Source organism: Artemia franciscana, chromosome 8 (genome assembly GCF_032884065.1).
Source record: "Artemia franciscana chromosome 8, ASM3288406v1, whole genome shotgun sequence".
NCBI classification, from domain to species: Eukaryota; Metazoa; Arthropoda; class Branchiopoda; order Anostraca; family Artemiidae; genus Artemia; species Artemia franciscana.
In genome coordinates, this window is record NC_088870.1 from 17,292,579 (window position 1) to 17,311,921 (window position 19,343).

At 34.7% G+C, this 19,343-nt stretch overlaps 1 protein-coding gene across 4 annotated transcripts in view; it reads left to right on the top strand.

The window, feature by feature from the left end:
- Nucleotides 1-14,152, top strand: part of LOC136030069 (glycerol-3-phosphate acyltransferase 3-like) — an 84,127-nt gene extending 69,975 nt beyond the window's left edge. For 3 of the 4 annotated variants that reach the window (XM_065708702.1, XM_065708701.1, XM_065708703.1), the window contains exons 9-10: nucleotides 624-832; nucleotides 8,910-11,908. In XM_065708702.1, coding sequence (XP_065564774.1) covers nucleotides 624-832; nucleotides 8,910-8,997 — 297 coding nt within the window. In that variant the 3' untranslated portion in view covers nucleotides 8,998-11,908. Of the gene's footprint in view, nucleotides 1-623; nucleotides 833-8,909 lie in introns of all 4 variants that reach the window. The other variant, XM_065708704.1, reaches the window with a different exon arrangement.
- Nucleotides 14,153-19,343: the final 5,191 nt, after the last annotated feature.

Sequence of the window (19,343 nt, forward strand, 5' to 3'; positions counted from 1 at the left end):
GCCATTCTCAGTTAGGCTGTGATACTATGGCTAGGACATTTTCTTTTATTCACGTTTTTCGGGCTCTTTTCTAAGTCAACTATGCGTGAATGTAATCCATGTAGAGCTTTTTTTTTAGCCATAAAAATCTATTTTAAGTTTTGGTCTTCTCAAACATTTCATGTTTGTTTACGAATTTCCCACCTAAATTTTAGTAAGAGCTAAAATTTGCGCTTCCAGAAAGTTCGGCGTTACATTTTTGGTCTATAATTTGTGGATTTTTTTTTATTCGTTTTGTTGTGGAACCTAGAGTCATTTGAATGATATTTATTTATGAAAATTTCCGATCTTGATTCGAATTTATGGAAAGCTGTGACCTCATTCAATTCTTGACTCCACTCTTGACTACTCAATAATATCGATGCCTAATTTTCTTTTTCACTAGGCTAATGTTCGATTTCATTATTTCATGATGTCAGTGGATCATTTTGTCTTTAAATTTAGATTTCTCAAGACCCTTTGTTGCTTTTTTAAAGAATAAATATGTAATCTATTTGTATCATCTTTTGCCTCTTTTTCTACATAATTTTCAGATATATTTCCTTTCTTTATATATATATATGTGTGTATGAATTTCTTTTTAGTATGATGCTAGATTCGGCGATGCGTTTTGGAATAGCAGTCGGTACTCAATGATGCAGCATTTGTATTTGATGATGACCAGCTGGGCCATTGTCTGTGATGTGTGGTATCTTCCTCCAATGACCAGAAACGAAGGAGAAAGTGCCATCGACTTCGCTAGTCGGGTTAAAGCAGCCATTGCTAGACAAGGTGGACTGGTAGATCTCATGTGGTAAGTTGCATATTCACTACTAGTGGTTTTGACTACGCGAAGTAGAAAGCTAAAGTTAGTTTTTAAACGTGTTTACTATAACCTTTACAATTATTTTCACTGCTAGCAACTCACTGCAACGCTAAGCCGCTTGATGTGAACACAGCTGCGAACACTCCTCTTCCCCTCCTTCGAACACTCCTATGTTCAAAGCCTCACTCTGTACTCCCTTTATTCCTTTACTCTTTACCCTTCACTCTTTGCCTTTTCAAACTTCATATCTATGAGAAGTTGCTCTCTTACAGCATTTAATTAAGTAGTGCAAAAGAAAGTCGAAAAAAAAAAACAGGCTATTGGATGTGAAACCGCATCTTAGTTTAAAATCAAAAACCAGAATAACAAAATATAATGATGTGTCATCTACTGCCACTTCTATTATCAACTCGCTGCAGAACCAAGCTGCTTTAGGCAAACACAGCTGCCTCCTCCATCCCAAAGCTTACCTCTTTAACTCCTTCCAAGAAGTTGCAATTTCCTTTAAACTCCCATGAAGTTTGTTTCTCATTAATCTTTTTTGTGACCTCTTTCCCCCCCCCCTGTTTGGGGACGACCTGCTTTTTTTTTGGCCTCGAATGGATCATTAAGAAGCGCAGTCTTGGGAAATATATCATGCTTCATTCTAAAAACGTGGTCTAACATTTTTGACCTTTATTTCATTATAGCCCGAGAAAATAGAGTTTAACTGCACTTTTTGCACAATTTATTGTCACAGCTAATGTAAAAACACCCAGTATTTTTTTTTATTGCCCAAAAGTTAGGCAATAGGGCATAGCCAATATTCCCCTTGAAGGATAGAATAAATAATAGGCTTCCGTTAGTCTTTCGGCCCTTGAATAAGCCAACTAAATAAGCCCAAGCCTGATACACACCATGTATGTATCAGGCACGCAGTGTCAAAGGCCTCATAACAGAGGGCACATTAGTGAATTTTTCAAGCACCACATTAAACTCTCAAAGCGATTTCGGTAAAAATTGATAAGGGATCTTAAATTTGTCAACGGTTCGAAAGGCTTATGAGATGCTAGTTTGAAATAAGTAAAACGAATGATCTCTTACTCATTATTAAGCAAAGTGCTATCTATTCAGTGTACATACAACATAAATAATACGCATCCTGCGTCTGCAAGGTGTTCAATCAAGGCGGGTAGCACAAAAGGGAACTCCCATAGCTGTCAAAATACCCAAAAGATACTACGTTTGAGCTGATTTTTTAATGTTTTCTAAGCAGGTGTGTTAGATTATTTTTAGGGACTGCACTTTCCTGAACAAGAAAATTCTGCTCTGTTCAGTCGAAAAAAAAATTCAGACTTTTTAATTATGTAAGTTTCATTAACCTTGATATCTCTATCTCTGGAACAAAAGGGGAGAAGTATAATTGTTTTCTAAGATTTCGGGGAAAGTAGTTGTTGGCTTTAATTTTCTGTGTCGGCGTCTTAGTTCTACAAGTTATGGCATGATTGTCCAATCAATTCTAAATAGTTTGGCCACACAAATTAAAAAAGTTTATAGCGTACAAGATAGGGAGATCCTTTAAGGTAGCGAATCCCCTTAAAAGTATGCACCCAAGATGTGATATATAGATAGACAAAGGCTATTATGAATCCTCGGTTAATTTGCCACATTTAGCATCATTCCTGGTGATTTAAATAAGTGTGAGGGGCGCAGTAACGAAATTGATTCCTAAAGCTACAATTTCTCACATATCCATAACAAATAAAAGACTACATGAATAAACTTGAAATCAGTAATTACTTGACGGGTAATAACCTTTTTTTTTATTTCCTTTTATTTATTATTACTTTTTTCAATGTTGTTGCTAACAAAAGAATTTCACACCGATGAGCCCAGGATAGATTCTGGATGATAAGCAAGGTAGGTGGCTACGTATAATTCATTGGATTCATGGTTCACCCCCTTCATCTAGTGTAAAATTAAATACAAAAACACGTATTTTCATCATGTAATACTAAAAAGGCCATTTGGAAGGACTGAAGGTCCGAGCTACCGCCCAAGCAAATCAACGATAATTTGCAATCTTTCCCGATTTATGATAATGAAGTGAAGAATATCAAAAAAGCTCACTAAGCGGGCTGTTTAATATATATATATATATATATATATATATATATATATATATATATATATATATATATATACATATATATATATACATATATATATATATATATATATATTTATATATATATATATATATATATATATTTATATATATATATATATATATATATATATATATATATATTTATATATATATATATATATATATTTTATGGCACTTGGTATTAACCAAGTGACATATAGCAATCGCCAATTCTGTCGGTCTGTCGGTCCCGGTTTTGCTACTTTAGACACTTCCAGGTAAGCTAGGACGATGAAATTTGGCAGGCGTATCAGGGTTATGACCAGCTTAAATTAGAAATAGTCGTTTTCCCAATTTGACCATCTGGGGGGAGTGGGGGGCCGGTTAATTCGTAAAAAATAAAAAAAGAAATATTTTTAGCTTATGAGCGGCTGATGGGATCTTAATGAAATTTGATGTTTGAAATTATATTGTGTCTCAGAGCTCTTATTTTAAATCCCGACCGGATCTGATGACATTGGGGGGAGTTGGAGGGGGAGAAACCTAAAATCTTGGAAAACACTTAGAGTGGAGGAATCGGGATGAAACTTGATGGGAAAAATAAGCACAAGTCTCAGATACATGATTGACGTAATCGGAACGGATCCGCTCTCTTTGGGGGGGGGGGTAATTCTGAAAAATTAGAGAAAATGAGGTATTTTTAACTTACGAACGGGTGATCGGATCTCAATGAAATTTGATATTTAGAAGGATATCGTGTCTTAGAGCTCTTATTTTAAAGCTTGACCGGATCTGGTGACATTTGGGGGGGGGGGAGTTGTGAGGGGGAAACCTAAAACTTGGAAAACACTTAGGGTGGAGGGATCGGGAGGAAACTTGGTGGGAAAAATAAGCACAAGTCCTGCATACATGATTGACATAATCGGAACGGATCCGCTCTCTTTGGGGTAGTTGGGGGAGGGGTTAATTCTGAAAAATTAGAAAAAATGAGGTATTTTTAACTTACGAACGGGTGATCGGATCTCAATGAAATTTGATATTTAGAAGGATATCGTGTCTCAAAGCAATTATTTTAAATCCTGACCGGATCTGGTGACATTGGGGGAAGTTTGGGGTGGGGGAACCTAAAATCATGGAAAACGCTTAGATTGGAGGGATCGGGATGAAACTTGGTGGGGAAAATAATCAGAAGTCTTACATACGTGATTTACATAATTGGAACGGATCCACTCTATTGGGGGGGGGGGGGGGGTTAATTCTGAAAAATAAGAAAAAATGTCGTATTTTTAACTTACGAAGGAGTTATCGGATCTTCATGAAACTTCATATTTAGAAGGACCTCGTAACTAAGATCTTTTATTTTAAATCTCAATCGGATCAAGTGTAATTGGGGGGGGGGCAGTTGGGGGGACCGGAAATCTTAGAAAATACTTAAAGCGGTGAGATCAGGATGAAACTGGATGGGAAGAATAGAACCTGTCTAAGATACGTGACTGACATAACCGGACCGGATCTGCTCTCTTTGGTGGAATTGGGGGGGGGTAATTTTGAAAATTGAGGTATTTGTAACTTACCAAAGGGTGACCAGATCTTAATGAAATTTGATATTTAGAAGGATCTTGTGCTTTAAAGTTCTAATTTTAAATTCCGACCAGATCCTTTGACATTGGGGGGGGGGGGGAGTTGGAGGGGAAAACCGGAATTCTTGGAAAACGTGAAAATTGGGGTATTTTTATCTTACGAATAGATGATCGGATCTTAATGAAATTTGATTTTTAGAAGGAATTCATGTCTCAGAGCTCTTATTTCAAATCCCGACCAGATCTTTTGACATTGGGGGAGTTGGTGGGGGAAATCTTGGAAAAACACTTGGAGTGGAGGAATCGGGATGAAGCTTGGTGGATAGGATAAACAAATGTCCTTGATACGTGATTGACAGAATCGTACTGGATTCGCTCTCTTTGGGGGGTTGGAAGGAGGGGTTCAGTGAATTGGCGAGTTTGGTGCTTCTGGGAGTGCTAGGACGATGAAAATTGGTAGGCGTGTCAGGGAGCTGTACAATTTGACTTGATAAAGTCGTTTTTCCAGATTCGACCATCTGGGGGGGCTAAAGGGAGAGGAAAAATTAGAAAAAATTAGGTATTTATAACTTACGAGTGGGTGATCGGATCTTAATGAGTTTTGATATTTAGAAGGACATCGTGACTCAGAGCTCTTATTTTAAATCCTGACCGGCATTAAGCCTCTTATTTTCCTTTTTAAATCAATCTATTGATTCATAGAATTTTGTTAGAGCTCATACCATATGATCTCTTCCCTCTTAGCTCTTCTCGCCTCGTCACAAGTGCCATATGAGCTCTTAGCTCTTGTTATATATATATATATATATATATATATATATATATATATATATATATATATATATATATATATATATATATATATATATATATATATATAAATACAGGATTGAATTATTCATGTAAAGTAATATTTGTAGTTATCTATTGTTTAGTTGAAAAGGCTCATTAACGTTCTATGACCATAACTTAAAACCGAAGCCAAGCTGTAAATTTCAATGTCATTTTCAAATTCAAGAACTAATATCTCTGAGCCAGTCTCATTTCCACTAAGTTTTGTGTGTTGGACAGCATGATTCATGATATAATATTTCTTCTATAATCCTTGCTCTATTGTCTAAATCCGTATTTTTCAACAGATTAATCTTTTATTTTTCATCTATACCTACTTTCTATCTATGACCTGTTTCGTGACAACAGGATAGAAAGATAAATTTGAAAGTTTGAAATTTGAAGTGTGGAAAGCTATCTATCTTTCCCACGAAATTGAAGCTTTTTGGAAAAGAGCAGTAGCAATCATAACTGGAAGTAGAGTAGTAGACTATATCCAAGAACTGGAAAATCTGAGAATTGGATCATTACAAGATAGGTGCGATCACTTAATAATCTCTTTTGGGAAAACGTTGATTTCTTCACCTAAGCACTGCCACATCTTACCAAAAGATGCTGCAGTGAATGCACGAATCAAGTCAAAGCTTAAACTAGACCCCGTGAAATTCAACACAAATCGGCATCGACACTCCTTCGTCCTCTATTATGTGGATGTACATGTATTTTTGTAAAGAGTACGCAAATGAGTAGTGTAGTAAGGTGTATGTCGAAATAAATCTACGTCTAAATCTAGTATTTTGCTGATTTTGTGAGTTAACGTTGCTTTTTGAACTTAATTTTCTTCAAAGTTGGTTCAAATTTCCATAAAAAAAGAAAGGTCAACTTTTTTTGCTTAGTCTAGGGCTATATCCAAACATTAAAGGAGGAAGGGGTTGCTGGGATGCAGCCAAATTGGAAGGGACTCTAAAAATCTAATTGCACAAAATTTCCTGACTGTAGCAAAGTAAGAATTTTGTTATTTTTGATATTTCAGAAGAGTGGATAAACTGTACTCTTATAAAATACTAAAAATTTATGCTTGAAATCGTAATCAAAAGAAATTGACAGGAAGTAGGAAGAAACATAGCAATAAGCTGAAATGTGATAATTGGTCATATTGTACCAAATAAGTTGCTTGGATTATTTCAAAGGTGCCACTCTTTCAGGTTGCTTAAAAAAACTGCTAAAATCTTGACTCCTTGGAAGCTACTTTTTTCTATTTATCTTTTTTTTCTAATATGCTATTATTTTATTGGAATCTATTTAGTCTACTCAATTAATTTAGTCTATTCAATCTATTTATTTTTTGTTTTCTATAGTTTTACTTTATTGGTATTTATATATTTATTATTATTGCTGTTTTTCCCCTTTTTGCTCTTCTCTGTGTAAGTAAATGATATTTTTTCTTCTCTGAGTAAGTGATTCTTTGTCTTCCCCCTTCTTTACTGGCCAATGAGCCTTTGGGGGAATAGTAAAATATAATCTTGTATGTGTGTTTTATAATTAAATCTTATCTTAGTAATGTGAATTTAGCTTCTATCAGGGAGTGTTAAATCTTTTATCACTAAGCTGTGTACTGAACAGTTAAAGAAAGAATATCAATGGACCATATTGAATACCAGTTACTTCCATTCTAAGCACGTATGCCAGGACACGTGTTGAGGGTGTGGGGGAGTACTATACAAATTTTTATAATTATGTTGACAATATAAGAAATTATATACTGGAGATTTTGGGAGGGAGCCTGGAACCTGTGCATGAAGAAACTACCTGTTTGCATGAGGAAAGAGTCACACTTCACTCATAAATGTTTCACAGTGCTTGATTACTACTAGTAACTGCTGCTAACAACTCACCGCAGCAACAAGCCGCCTGAGGGCAACACAGCTACGCACGCTCCTCTTTTATCCCAATCTATTCAAAGCCTCCCTTTTTACACCCTCCCAAGAAGTTCCCTTTTCCCTTAAATCTTTCTGTATGACTTCCTCCCATCCCAACCGCGGACGACCTGCTTTCCAGTTAGCCCTAGACGGTTAGGAGAAAAGGACAAACTCGGCAATCTGTCATCCTTCATCCGTAGAACATACCCTAGCCATTTCAATCTTTCTCTCATTATAGCTCTAGAAAGCGGGATGGAATTACACCTTTCTTACAGCTTACTGTTTGAAATAAGGTCAGTCAGTCGGGCACCCAAAACAATCCGTAGGCAACATCTCTGGAAAACATCTAGCAAATCTTCCTTGGTTTTTGGAGCGCATACGCTTCAGAACCATACTTGACCACTGTCAACACTGTAGCTACCAATATTCTAACCTTGGTTTGCAGACTTATCTTCCTATTCTTCCAAACTTTTTTTAACTGTGGAAAAAATCTGGGCCTTGTCTATTCTACTTTTAACATCTTCACTACACCCACTGTCTTTTCTAAAAATACTACCTAGCAGAGTCAAGCTGTCCACTTGATCAATCTTTTCTGAAGATTCGAAAAGTCTCTCATAGAGCCGAGTTCATTTTAGTCTCTCAGAGAGCTGTTCATTTGCTTATAGTTTTCCTGCTTTTACTGTCCTTTTTTTCAGTAATATAGAGGATATGTATCAGAGATTGTTTTCTATGTTTTCTCAAATCCTTTTCACAGTCCTTTTCCCCGATTATCAGCTCCTGGCCAGAAATTAGTTTTCTGTCTAGTTGCTTTTGGTTTCTATCTCAAAGGAAATGAGTGTCGGACTTGCTTTTCTTGGCTGAGTATTTGTCTGAATGAGAAAAAGCAAACATCCTTGTGAAAATTCTACAAGGAAACTCAATTAATTCTTTATTGACAAGTCTCTTAAGAAGATGAAAAAGATGCCTTTGTATCTGTGGGAACAAACATACTAAAAAACGCGTAGTTTAAGATTGAAAGTTGCAGTCGCATAGGATTAAAATCTATAAGGCCAGCTCTCATACTTTATAACGAATTTGCTTTGAGAAATATACAAGTATGAAATAGTTGCATATGATATGAGCTTGATATGAGAAATATCAAGCGAAGAACAGTTGTCCTTGGCGGGAGTGGGGTAAAAAAAAAAAAATGCGTTTTCAGCCGGTATATTTTAATTGTTCCGGGGGAGGTCCTTCAGACAAATCCTCCACTCTTGTGTGTAAGTGTGGCCCATTATCTGTTTTTATTTATCATTATCATTTTGTTGTTTCTGACTCTACTTTCTCACTCTTTTGTTTTTGAAGAGTGAGTGGCGCGAATTGGCCGCTGTTTTGAATTTACATATCCATTTCTCCCTCCTCTACGGTAACTACACGGTAGCTTTTCGCTTACTCAGAAGAATGCTTTACTTGGGAAAGAATGTTCTAAGGAATGGATATACCGCCAAATTTAATGTATAGAAAAGGGGTTTTAGTGTGTCGGTCACCCAGAAGCGCAGTTTTCAGATTTAGCATAAAGCTGCTGTTCTGCTATTATACCATATTTTTATTATTTTATCTTTATATTTTAGGGATGGACAGCTGAAACGCTGCAAACCTAAACTTGAATGGAAGCAGAAGCAGCAGGAGGAATTCAGTAAAAGATTGAAGGTGAATTAAACTATTTCGTGCTAGTCAGTCATCAATAATCCGCGATAGTACCATTTCCTTCTGATGAGACTTTATTTGTTGTCACCAGTATTTGCTGTTGAACAAGTGATCATACAAAGTTACAGACATATTGAAAGAGGGATCATTTGCATACAAGCTTACTGTTGATGGTATAGTTCAGAACTACGAGTTTTCAATTGGTTATTTTTAGAAATTTATAAATTATCAGTTCTCTTGAGGAAATGATGATAAATATTATAGATTTGGTGTTTAAAACAAGGAATTTGCTTTATAGGTTTCTGTTGCTGTGGGAACTAACTAATAATGCTTTAGCTCAGAACTGTTTTCGATCAGATGTTATCTCCAGGAAGTTTCAGATTGCCAGTTTTTTTTAGTGAGTGAGGATAAAACGTGTTACAGCTATCGATTTAGAAATCTGTAGTTTCGATTTCAAAATGAATTTACTAATTGTGAAGTTCTATAGAACTTTGGTTTAGAATTGAATTTTACGTTGGGATTTCAAATTGCCGTTTTTTTTTTAGCAAGGAATGATGCACGTTACAGGCCTAGGTATTGAAATGGGGGGGGGAATAACTGGTTTTTGGGGTGTGTACTAAATTAGGTACTACCAGATTCCCAGTTCAGTGTAATAAGTGCTGATGCACGTTAATAACCTTGACAGTAAAATGGGAGGGACTCAATATCAATCGGATATTGCATCTGTTGAAAGTTTTGAAATCACCAGGTTGTTTCTTTTCTGATAATTACGCTTGATTTATTAGGTCGACTTTCGTTGAAGAGTTTGCTTGTCGATTTTGTATTTATTTTCTAACTTGTGAAAATTTTGAAATGGGGGGTTATGGATACATCTTTTTTCACTCTTACTAAGTGTATTTACATATAGTTATACAGTTTTTGACGTTTAGATTATCATATAGGTGTTCTATCTCTTGAAGGCATGAAATTGTCTGTTAGGTTTTTTTTAAATATGCTGGTTAACAAAAGAATTTTATCTTAAGTAAAATTAAAATTTGGCATTTTCTTTTTTTGGTTTTAGACATTTTAAGGTTGATTTTGTGTTTAAGAAAACTTATATGATTCTTGTGGGGGTGAGGGTGTTTAATGTTGTCGATTCTAAAAGTGACGTATTAATAGCATCGATTTATTTTGTTGTATATCTAAATACATTAAACTAAAGGTAGTATACGGACTGGGAAGTACACATGATATTTTTTTTTGGGTGGAAGGGTGTAAATTTTAGACTTGAGAGCGAGGTACGTTCCCAGGTAACAAGAAAAATGCCGTAATAGATATTTGGTGTACATTTTCAAGTGTTAGTATTTCTGTACGACATTGAATATCTCTCTTTACCTTTTTTTTACTTAAAAAAAGGAACACGCTCTACTATATATCTTTTTGAGTTAAAAAAAATCAGCAAGCAATCTAATATTTGAAGAAAAATTCGTTTAAAAATGTATATAAAAATACTGTAATCTGTACTAAAAACGGCCATGACAAAATTTACAAAAATTATGCTTGCATGCAGTGGGTTTCAAATTTAAATAGTAGAATATTCTAGTGTGAATCGACATGAATAAAAATAGCGCCATATTTTTTTGATGCCTATAATTTACTTTTCTCTTTCAAGCCCTGGAATTGAACTGTCTTGAGGCAATTCGGCTAAATCTGTTACAGGAGCAAAAATCCGAAAAAAAAATATTTGTTATTGTTTTTCTTTTGACTGCGCTAATTTTTTGTTGGGAAATTGGGGAAATGTCCTTGAGTATACGGCAACTAAATTTGTTTGTACTTTTTTTTATTTGTACTTATTTTAGTGATAATACATGTTAGTGAAATGTATAAAGTTAAAGAGCCGTTTGGGTTCTTCAACGATAATCTGTGCAAGAACGTGAAATTGGTCAGGTTGATCATAGTCAAAGGCTTAAAAGTTGATTTGTAGAAGATGGCGGCAAAAATGTTAAAAGCTGGTATTAGTGTTTAGAATTTTGCGATGAAGTTAGCATCGAAAAATACCTTATATAAGAATAATACGAATAAAATCCACACTTGGTAATGCGGTGTTGCCGTGTCCGAATATTATTTAGAAGGTCTGTGGGAAATTTTTCTGTATCTGCAACGGGGCTCAGAATTTTATGCTGAAATTGTTTAAAAAAAGGAAAAGAATGCTGAAGTTTAAATGCGTTATCTATGAATTAGGGTAAAATTTACAACTTGGGATTCTAAGGATGGACTGGGGCGAAAAAATGACAACGCAAAAAAAGTGTAGTATGTGCATGATGCTGTCGTTTTCTTTTTTTTAGCGTGTAAATATGTTTTTTTTTGTTTTCATTTTTTTTCTTGCCTTGAACATAAAAATAGGAAATATAAACTTAAAAAAACACAAGTTGTTTTGCTATCTAATGGGCGAAGATTGTCTAAAGTCAGTAATAATCGTTTAATAACAATTTGTCTTTGTCTCAGTATTTCAACATGAATATGAATAAAAAATTTAAATGTACATTGATTTTTTTTTATTTAAATTATTTCAAGGCTAGATATTTTCTTTTGGGCAATATGTTTTAAAACATCAATAATATATTGGTAAACTTAAAAGCGCAAAAGCCTTAATGACCAAGGTGTACAAAAACGTGACATAAACACTAGCACTTAAAGTTTAAAGACAAGAGTGAATACTCAAATAACAAACAGATATAAAATTATAAATTTTAAAGAAGTAAAGTGTATAAAAGCATACTATAAGTACTGAAATATGCGTTTACCTGTCAGTTAAGGAGAGCTCGCTCTCTGTCATGTACCAATCCACATATGTTAATCGGCATTTCTAATGTCAACGTGGAAGTTTCTAATAGCCTTGGGGTTTTTATCAACCAATCAGTACCACCTGCATCTACCCCAAAAAGGTTCCGGAAATAATGACAATGTCAAAACATGATGCTTGTGATGTTCTAATTAAGCGCTCATTAGATCAAAGTGTATGCCATTCTATAATTCTTTCAGGTATGGAGTAATTTAAACAACGGGATAAAGTATGGGAATAAAATAATTTGAAAATGGGATCAACAGAAAAATAAATAATGGAAAAGATTGGTGGAATAATTTAGAACGTTAAGTAGGCAAGAGTGCTGGGGGCAAAAATCGAAAGAAAACTGTTTGAATGCTCAATAGTCAATGATATAACAATTTTTGTCAAATTTTAATACGGCCTTCTTTTCTTTCTTTCTTCATTATTGTTTTCTTCTGTAAATATTCATTCGAAATATGCTTAGAAAGTATTTTTTTCCAAATATGTTTTCTGATTGTTATCTTTTATCGAGTTTATAAACAGATAAGATAAAAAAAATCCAAATTCTTAGTCTTGCATACAAGGGGGCTTACTTCCTCCAAAGCCACTAAAAATGACTCACTAGAAAAAATTGTTCGTACAAGTAGATTGTTCGAGTGTTTCAGGTGCTTAGAATTAACACTCAATGATGTTTGCTCTGTGTATCTATTCTAGCGGTGTGCATAAAAAAAGAGAAACAAATCCTATTCATTAACATGTGGGACACCTATTTCAGGGGCATCTTACCGTTATTTAGTCTAAGAAGTCTTTAAAACAACACTTTTTGTAAGGATATTTTTTTTGTCAAATATTGTTTTTACACATTTAATGGAAAGCTAGACAAACCTCCCCTCCCCCTCCAAAAATCTAGTGAATAAAGAGCAAATCTGAACGAGGTAAATTTTCCACATTTTACTGGCTGAAAACTTGACTTGTTTGAATTAGCTTTTTCTTCTCAATAGATTTTCGTCTAATGTGCCTAGCCAGTGGGGGTATTAGAAATTATTTCCATGTAAAATCACTGGGAAAGTGAAACTCTTAACTTCTTTTAAGAAAATTGAGTCTGTAATACCGGCGCGGGTTGACACAAGGCCGAATTCAGGGGGAATGAGGCTTGTACCCCCCCCCCCCGAAATGTTAGTCCGACTTGTAAAAACAAAACAAAAACGAAGATAGAAAATTTTAATGCGTTTTTTAAAGTTTTTCTTGTGTTAACACCCCCCCCCCCCCACACCCAGAAAAAAATCTGTAAACTCTGGAATTGTCCCGGAATTGAATCTACTATGACTTTTCACGACTATGCAGAGCAAACATTAACCTAGAAAACAAATGCAAAGTATTAAAACATGACCTCAATTGTAATAACAAAACATGCAAAACAGTGTTGCCAATAATAACAGATAGAAATAACGGGCTTTTCAAATCCGGTGCTCTTTTTAGACAGCGTTTAGTTCTTTGGTCCAGGGATAATTTAAATCCCTTCGTGTCAAAGGTCCATAGCTTTGGGAACTGAAAGAAGCGGATTTTAGGCGTACTTTAGTATTTTCCTGCTGAATTAGAAAGATAAAAATGCCTACAAAATTCTGTCAAGCACCAGCAGTCCTACTACTGGCGCTCCCACTGGTACTAAGCAAAATTAAAAGACATAAGTTAGTTATAATTTTGCTAATTAATTTCTTAGCTTTCTTCTTTTTTATTCTTTGATTCTTTTTGAGTAGCTAAATATGTCTCACAGAAGTTGTATAAAAGGCTTATTAATGAAGTATTGAAAGAATAAAGAGGAACTATAATAGTATTTGGATATAAAAAGAGTAAGAACGGAATTAGTAAGATTTTTGTCCAAATTTACTAAGTAGCTAACCTTGAGGTGCCCTTAGACAGTGGCGTCGATTCACGGAAATTAAGGGGAGTGGGCAAAAATGTATTTTCTAGAATCTAAGGATGGCGATTTTGTTGTTTGTTTAATTTTTCTTCATGGAAATACCAAAAAGTAAGTCGTTTTCAAAATCTCGGGGGAACCTCCCCCTCAATTGACGCTACTGCTCCTAGAACAGAATATGTTATGTACACGTGGTGCATTTTGAAATCTCAGGTACCCTACAGATTAAAGTGCTCAAATCAATATTTTCTTTTGTTTGCCTTTTGCTTGTTTTTTATGGGATAGTTTCTAGGGTATGTATTTGGGGCATAAATATTTGATGTGATAGTTATTCCAGTTCTTTTTATATTTATTTTTGTTTGATGTGCAAGTAGTGGCTGAAAGTAATTGATGCGATTTTGTTATGAATTTCTCTTTTTTTCAGATAAAAAGCTTTTCCTAGATTTATAGAGTTTGTTTTAGGAGATAGGGAACTAGATTAAGGCTCATTAATCAAAGTGCCTGCGTTAATTTAAAAGACGCCCAGCTATAAAAATCTGGCCTTAGTGGGGCTGGAACCCTTGAACTCCTTTGTATTAAGACTGGCCCACGATTGCATATTCGTTTACATGACATTCAGGCAAGTGTTACTGCATCCCAAGGATGTAGACTGATGTTGTTTTTTAATTTAACTTTGATTTGAAATTAATGTAACTTGGAAACTGTCTTTTTAAAGTGACTTTAATAAAAGAAAAAGTACGGAGCAGCATAAAACATACAGCGTATTGTTAAATAAAAAGAATTAAATAAAAATAATAGTGTTCGTATATGTTGAAATTTTTTAACATCAGGTTTTGATATATGATATTAAAAAAAGTTTTTCTTGGCATTTAAACTGTGGCGATTCTTTTGTCGATGATCTTCGGTATAGCAAACTTGGATTGAAAATGTCTTTTACTTTAACTTTGAATTGAGACTAGTGTAACTTCGCAACTCTGTTTTAAAGCAACTTTGATGCAAAGGGTGTGGAGTGCCCTGAAACAGACCGGGTATCTCCCTTAGAATTAAACAAGAAAAAAACATGTTGCTTTAAGTCGAAATTGTTTCGATAAATAACCAAATCTTTAATATTTGATTTAAAGAAAGTTCTTATTAATATTTGAATCGTAAGGATAAATTTATCTATTACCTTTCATAAAGAAAAAATATACTTTTATAAATGTAAAGTAATTCTTAAATAAACGGATTACTACAAATTTACGGACACAGAACCTTAACATGGATACAGAATTTAAGGTAAAATTATAGTTAGTTGACTAGGAAAATGAAACTTTCAGGGATGAATCTACAGACTATAGTATGTCCCGGGAAGGTATCTTGAAGCAACCACCTCCCCTTCTCCACCTTCTCCCTCTGGAGGGCCCTGACCCTTGATGACCTTTAAAAATATGTGTGTTATAAAAGTGAAACCTTGCAAAATAGATCTTCTGCTTAATTGAAGTACAACAAAATTGTTTTCAGCTTCACAACTTTGCTCAATTCCATTTTATAAAGTTTTAAAGATATGCAAATATATTTCTTAAATTTTGAAGAAAAAAAAAACATTGATATGGCTCAAAATTCTATTCAAATAACAGGAATTGCATTTACAGAACTAAAGGCAGAGAAAAACCAACTAGTAACTGAAAACTAAGGTAAAATGTTGTTTTGTCAAAATTTCAATAGGTAGGCAATACCTGTTATGTAGGCAAATTTCAGGGCCCTCTAGAGGGAGAAGGAGTGGATCCGGGTACTTTAAAATACCTTCCCGGGACATACTTTAGCCTGTAGACCTATCCCTGAAAGTTTTATTTTCCTAACCTAAACCCTTTCTGAGATAGCAAGAAGTCAATTAACTAGAATTTTACCGAATTTAATACAGTACGGACGGAGGAACCTAACACAGGAACCCGCAGGATCTACAATAAATATTTTCCTTTATTCGATGGGTATCTTTAATCTAGCTTAGGAAGAAGAACTTTTAATTAAAACTTATGTAATTTTGAATGTGTGTTCAGTGCAGCTCTACTGCAAACAGCATGGGAAACTAATAGGTGAGAAAATACCTGCGATTCAACAGGAGTTAAATATGAATTGTCAGTAATTATTAAGGAACTAATTATTAATTTATTCAGTATTATCAATTGTTATTGTTAATTTATTAAAATTATTGATTATTATTTATATTTTTAAATCATTAATATTGATTATTAGTATTATTATCGTAAATTTATATTGTTATTACCAATAATAAATATTAATTCTGAACTAAATGGGAAAATTTAACTTGCGTTACTGACTGAAAATGATTTTTGTCAAACCTGCTCGAAACTGCTTCAAACCCGGTGCCTGAAAACACAGCTCAGGAGTTTGGCCTTAGACGGTCAATTGATGTTGTTGCTGCGTTTAAACTGGCTTCGTTTTGAAATGTACAAGATCCACGAATAATGATTTCTTTTTGGAATTGGTTTGATATTATCGGAAGATTGCTGCTAAATTTTAAATAGGCAACATCCTTCAACTCCAGAACGTCCAGAATTCCAGCAATTGTTTCTGTTATATTTTCTGTGCTGTTTACTAGACGGTAACTTGATTTTATCCTTTCTGATGTATTAGGACCTCCTTCTTCAGTGTCTTGTATTTGTTGAGTTATGTTATTAGTACATACAAATTTAGCACCAGTAGGGGGTACAACCTGAATCTTGTTCTGACTTTGAATCTGATTTTACATCTTCATCGGTTTTATCTTTTTTATTTTTTTTTTTTTATTTTTTTTTTAAGTATGATTCCATTCTTACTCTAGATTTCAGGGTTTCTTTTTCCGATTCTGGGACCAGCTTATTTTTTTTCCTGGCGTTTACATGGCCTAAATAAAATGTAATATTTAGCAAATTCTTTAAGATATTACTTTTAGATAAAAAATCAATGAGTAAAATAAAAAAAAAGTGAATAGAATGATAATATTACAGAGGACATCAGGAAGTTGAAAAAAAAAATGCTTGTTAAGGATTTTAAATACATAATTGTATACACTTAATTAAATTATTTTTTCCAGAAATCAATCATAATGAAATTGGCGCCTTTTGGCACCCCTTTGTGGATAGTATCTAGGGGATAATACATCCCCCCTTTGCCCCCATCGCTCCACAACTGGAAACCATGAATATTAGTAGAAAGAAAGGTCTGTAGCTACAACGTGTTTCTTAAACTGAGGATTACCGTTAGAGAAAGACTAATTGAGGAACAAAATTTTTAAATTTTGCGGTAGCAGAATTTGGCTATTTCAAATGGGAAGACAGTGAAGGATAAGGGAGTGGGGGATTTTACTTGCTTTCTGGGTAAACCTCCGAGTGTTATAGATTATGGGGTATTTAGCCAGGTGTTTCTGCCTTGTGTGGATTTTCAAGTGATGGAGTTGGTTGGATCAAATCACATGCCAATGAGAATTGCATTAGGAAAAGGAGAGTGGGTCAAAAATTGGAATGGGAATTTCATAGTTAGGATAAAGGTTGATAACAAGATTGGACATTGAAACGGCTTAAGATTTGATAAGGATTGTGAACAAATATTGAAAAAAGTACTTGCAGAAGATGCAGGGCTAGATGTATTCATTCAGACGAGTGAGGAGGTCATAAGACATGGTGGTATAGAATACTCAGTTGATCTTTTGAACGGAGTTTTGTAGGAGATAAGGGGTAAGGTTTTACCGAGGAGAAAAAAAATAGTAGGATAACTAGATAGGTAGTCATTTTTTACAGGGAATGCGAGGAAAAGAAGAAGAAAGTTTTTGAAGCTTTTGGATTGATTAAGGTGCCCAGCACAGCTGACCTTGAAGAAAAGCTGCTGATATTCAGGAAGAAACGAAGAAAATATAAAAGGCTACTTAAGGCAAGGGAAACACGTTTTGAAGAGGGAGGGTGCCAAAAAGACGTGAAAACTTTTTGTCAATTATGCCACGGAGTTCTTGAAGCTAGTTAGGAAATCAACAGCAAACAGAAAATTGGCCCCTTAAAAAAGAGCCCCTTACACCGACACCTGGCCAAAATACTTAGAAAAAAAATAAAAAGAGAAATGTACCAATAGGGACGAAAAAGAAGCTGATGGGGATATCGATGACTTAAAAGAAACAGCAAATGCGGACTTGGATGTGGAAGCCACTGAACTACCAGGCAAACCTTAAAAAGCATGAGAGGGAACTCTGCACCGGGAATAGATGGCTTATCAAGTAATTTTTTGAAATAGTCAGGAGCATGGATAATGCATGTGGTCGTATTGATTTTCTTGACAATCATAAATACACCAATGTGGCCAAATAATTGGCAGATATCAGTTATAATTGTATTTAGTAACTTACGCAAGAATTTCAGAGGAATAAGTCTTTGAAGTTCTATTAGTAAGTTTTCTTGTTGAGTGGTTTGTATTAGGATGGATAAATGGTCAAACAGTTCGTGGTAACGAACTGTAGTAAGGAGCGACCCGGCTCAATAGTAACCAAAAGTAAAAAAAATTAAGTAAAAAAATAAAGTAAAAATTTTGATATCAATAGCTACATCAAAAGAATCGCATTTTAATGCTGATTTTAAATATATAAGTTTCATCAAGTTTAGCCTTACCCATCAAAAGTTACGAGCCTGAGAAAATTTGCCTTATTTAGGAAAATAGGGGAAAACACCCCCTAAAAGTCGTAAGATCTTAACGAAAATGACACCATCAGATTCAGCGTATCCTAGAACCCTACTGTAGAAGTTTCAAGCTCCTATCTTCAAAATATGGAATTTTGTATTTTTTGCCAGAAGACAAATCACAGGTGCGTGTTTATTTGTTTTTTTTTTCTTTTCCCCAGGGGTCATCGTATCGACCAAGTGGTTCTAGAATGTCGCAAGAGGGCTCATTCTAACGGAAATGAAAAGTTCTAGTGCCCTTTTTAAGTGACCAAAAAAATTGGAGGGCATCTAGGCCCCCTCCCACGCTCATTTTTTTCCCAAAGTCAACGGATCAAAATTTTGAGATAGCCATTTTGTTCAACATAGTCGACAACCATAATAACTATGTCTTTGGGGATGACTTACTCCCCCACAATCCCTGGCGGAGAGGCTGCAAGTTACAAACTTTGACCAGTGTTTACATATAGTAATGGTTATTGGGAAGTGTACAGACGTTTTCAGGGGGATTTTATTTTGTTTGGGGGTGGGGCTGAGGAGAGGGGGCTATGTTGGAGGATATTTCCTTGGAGGAACCTGTCATGGGGGAAGAAAAATTCAATGAAAAGTGCGCAGGATTATCTAGCATTACTATAAGAAAACAATGAAAAATAAACATGAAAACGTTTTTTCAAATGAAAGGAAGAAGTAGCACTGAAACTTAAAACGAACAGAGATTATTACGCATATGAGGGGTTCTAAAAATACTTTAGCATAAAGAGCGAGGTATTTAGGAGGAGATAAATACCTTGCTCTTAATGCTAAAGTATTTTTAGTAATTTCAACTATTTATTCTAAGGCCTTTCTGATTCAGGGGTCATTCTTAAAGAATTGGGACAGAACTTACGATTTAGTGTAAAGAGCGAGGTATTAACGAGGGTACAAACCCCCTCGTATACATAATAAAAATATAAGG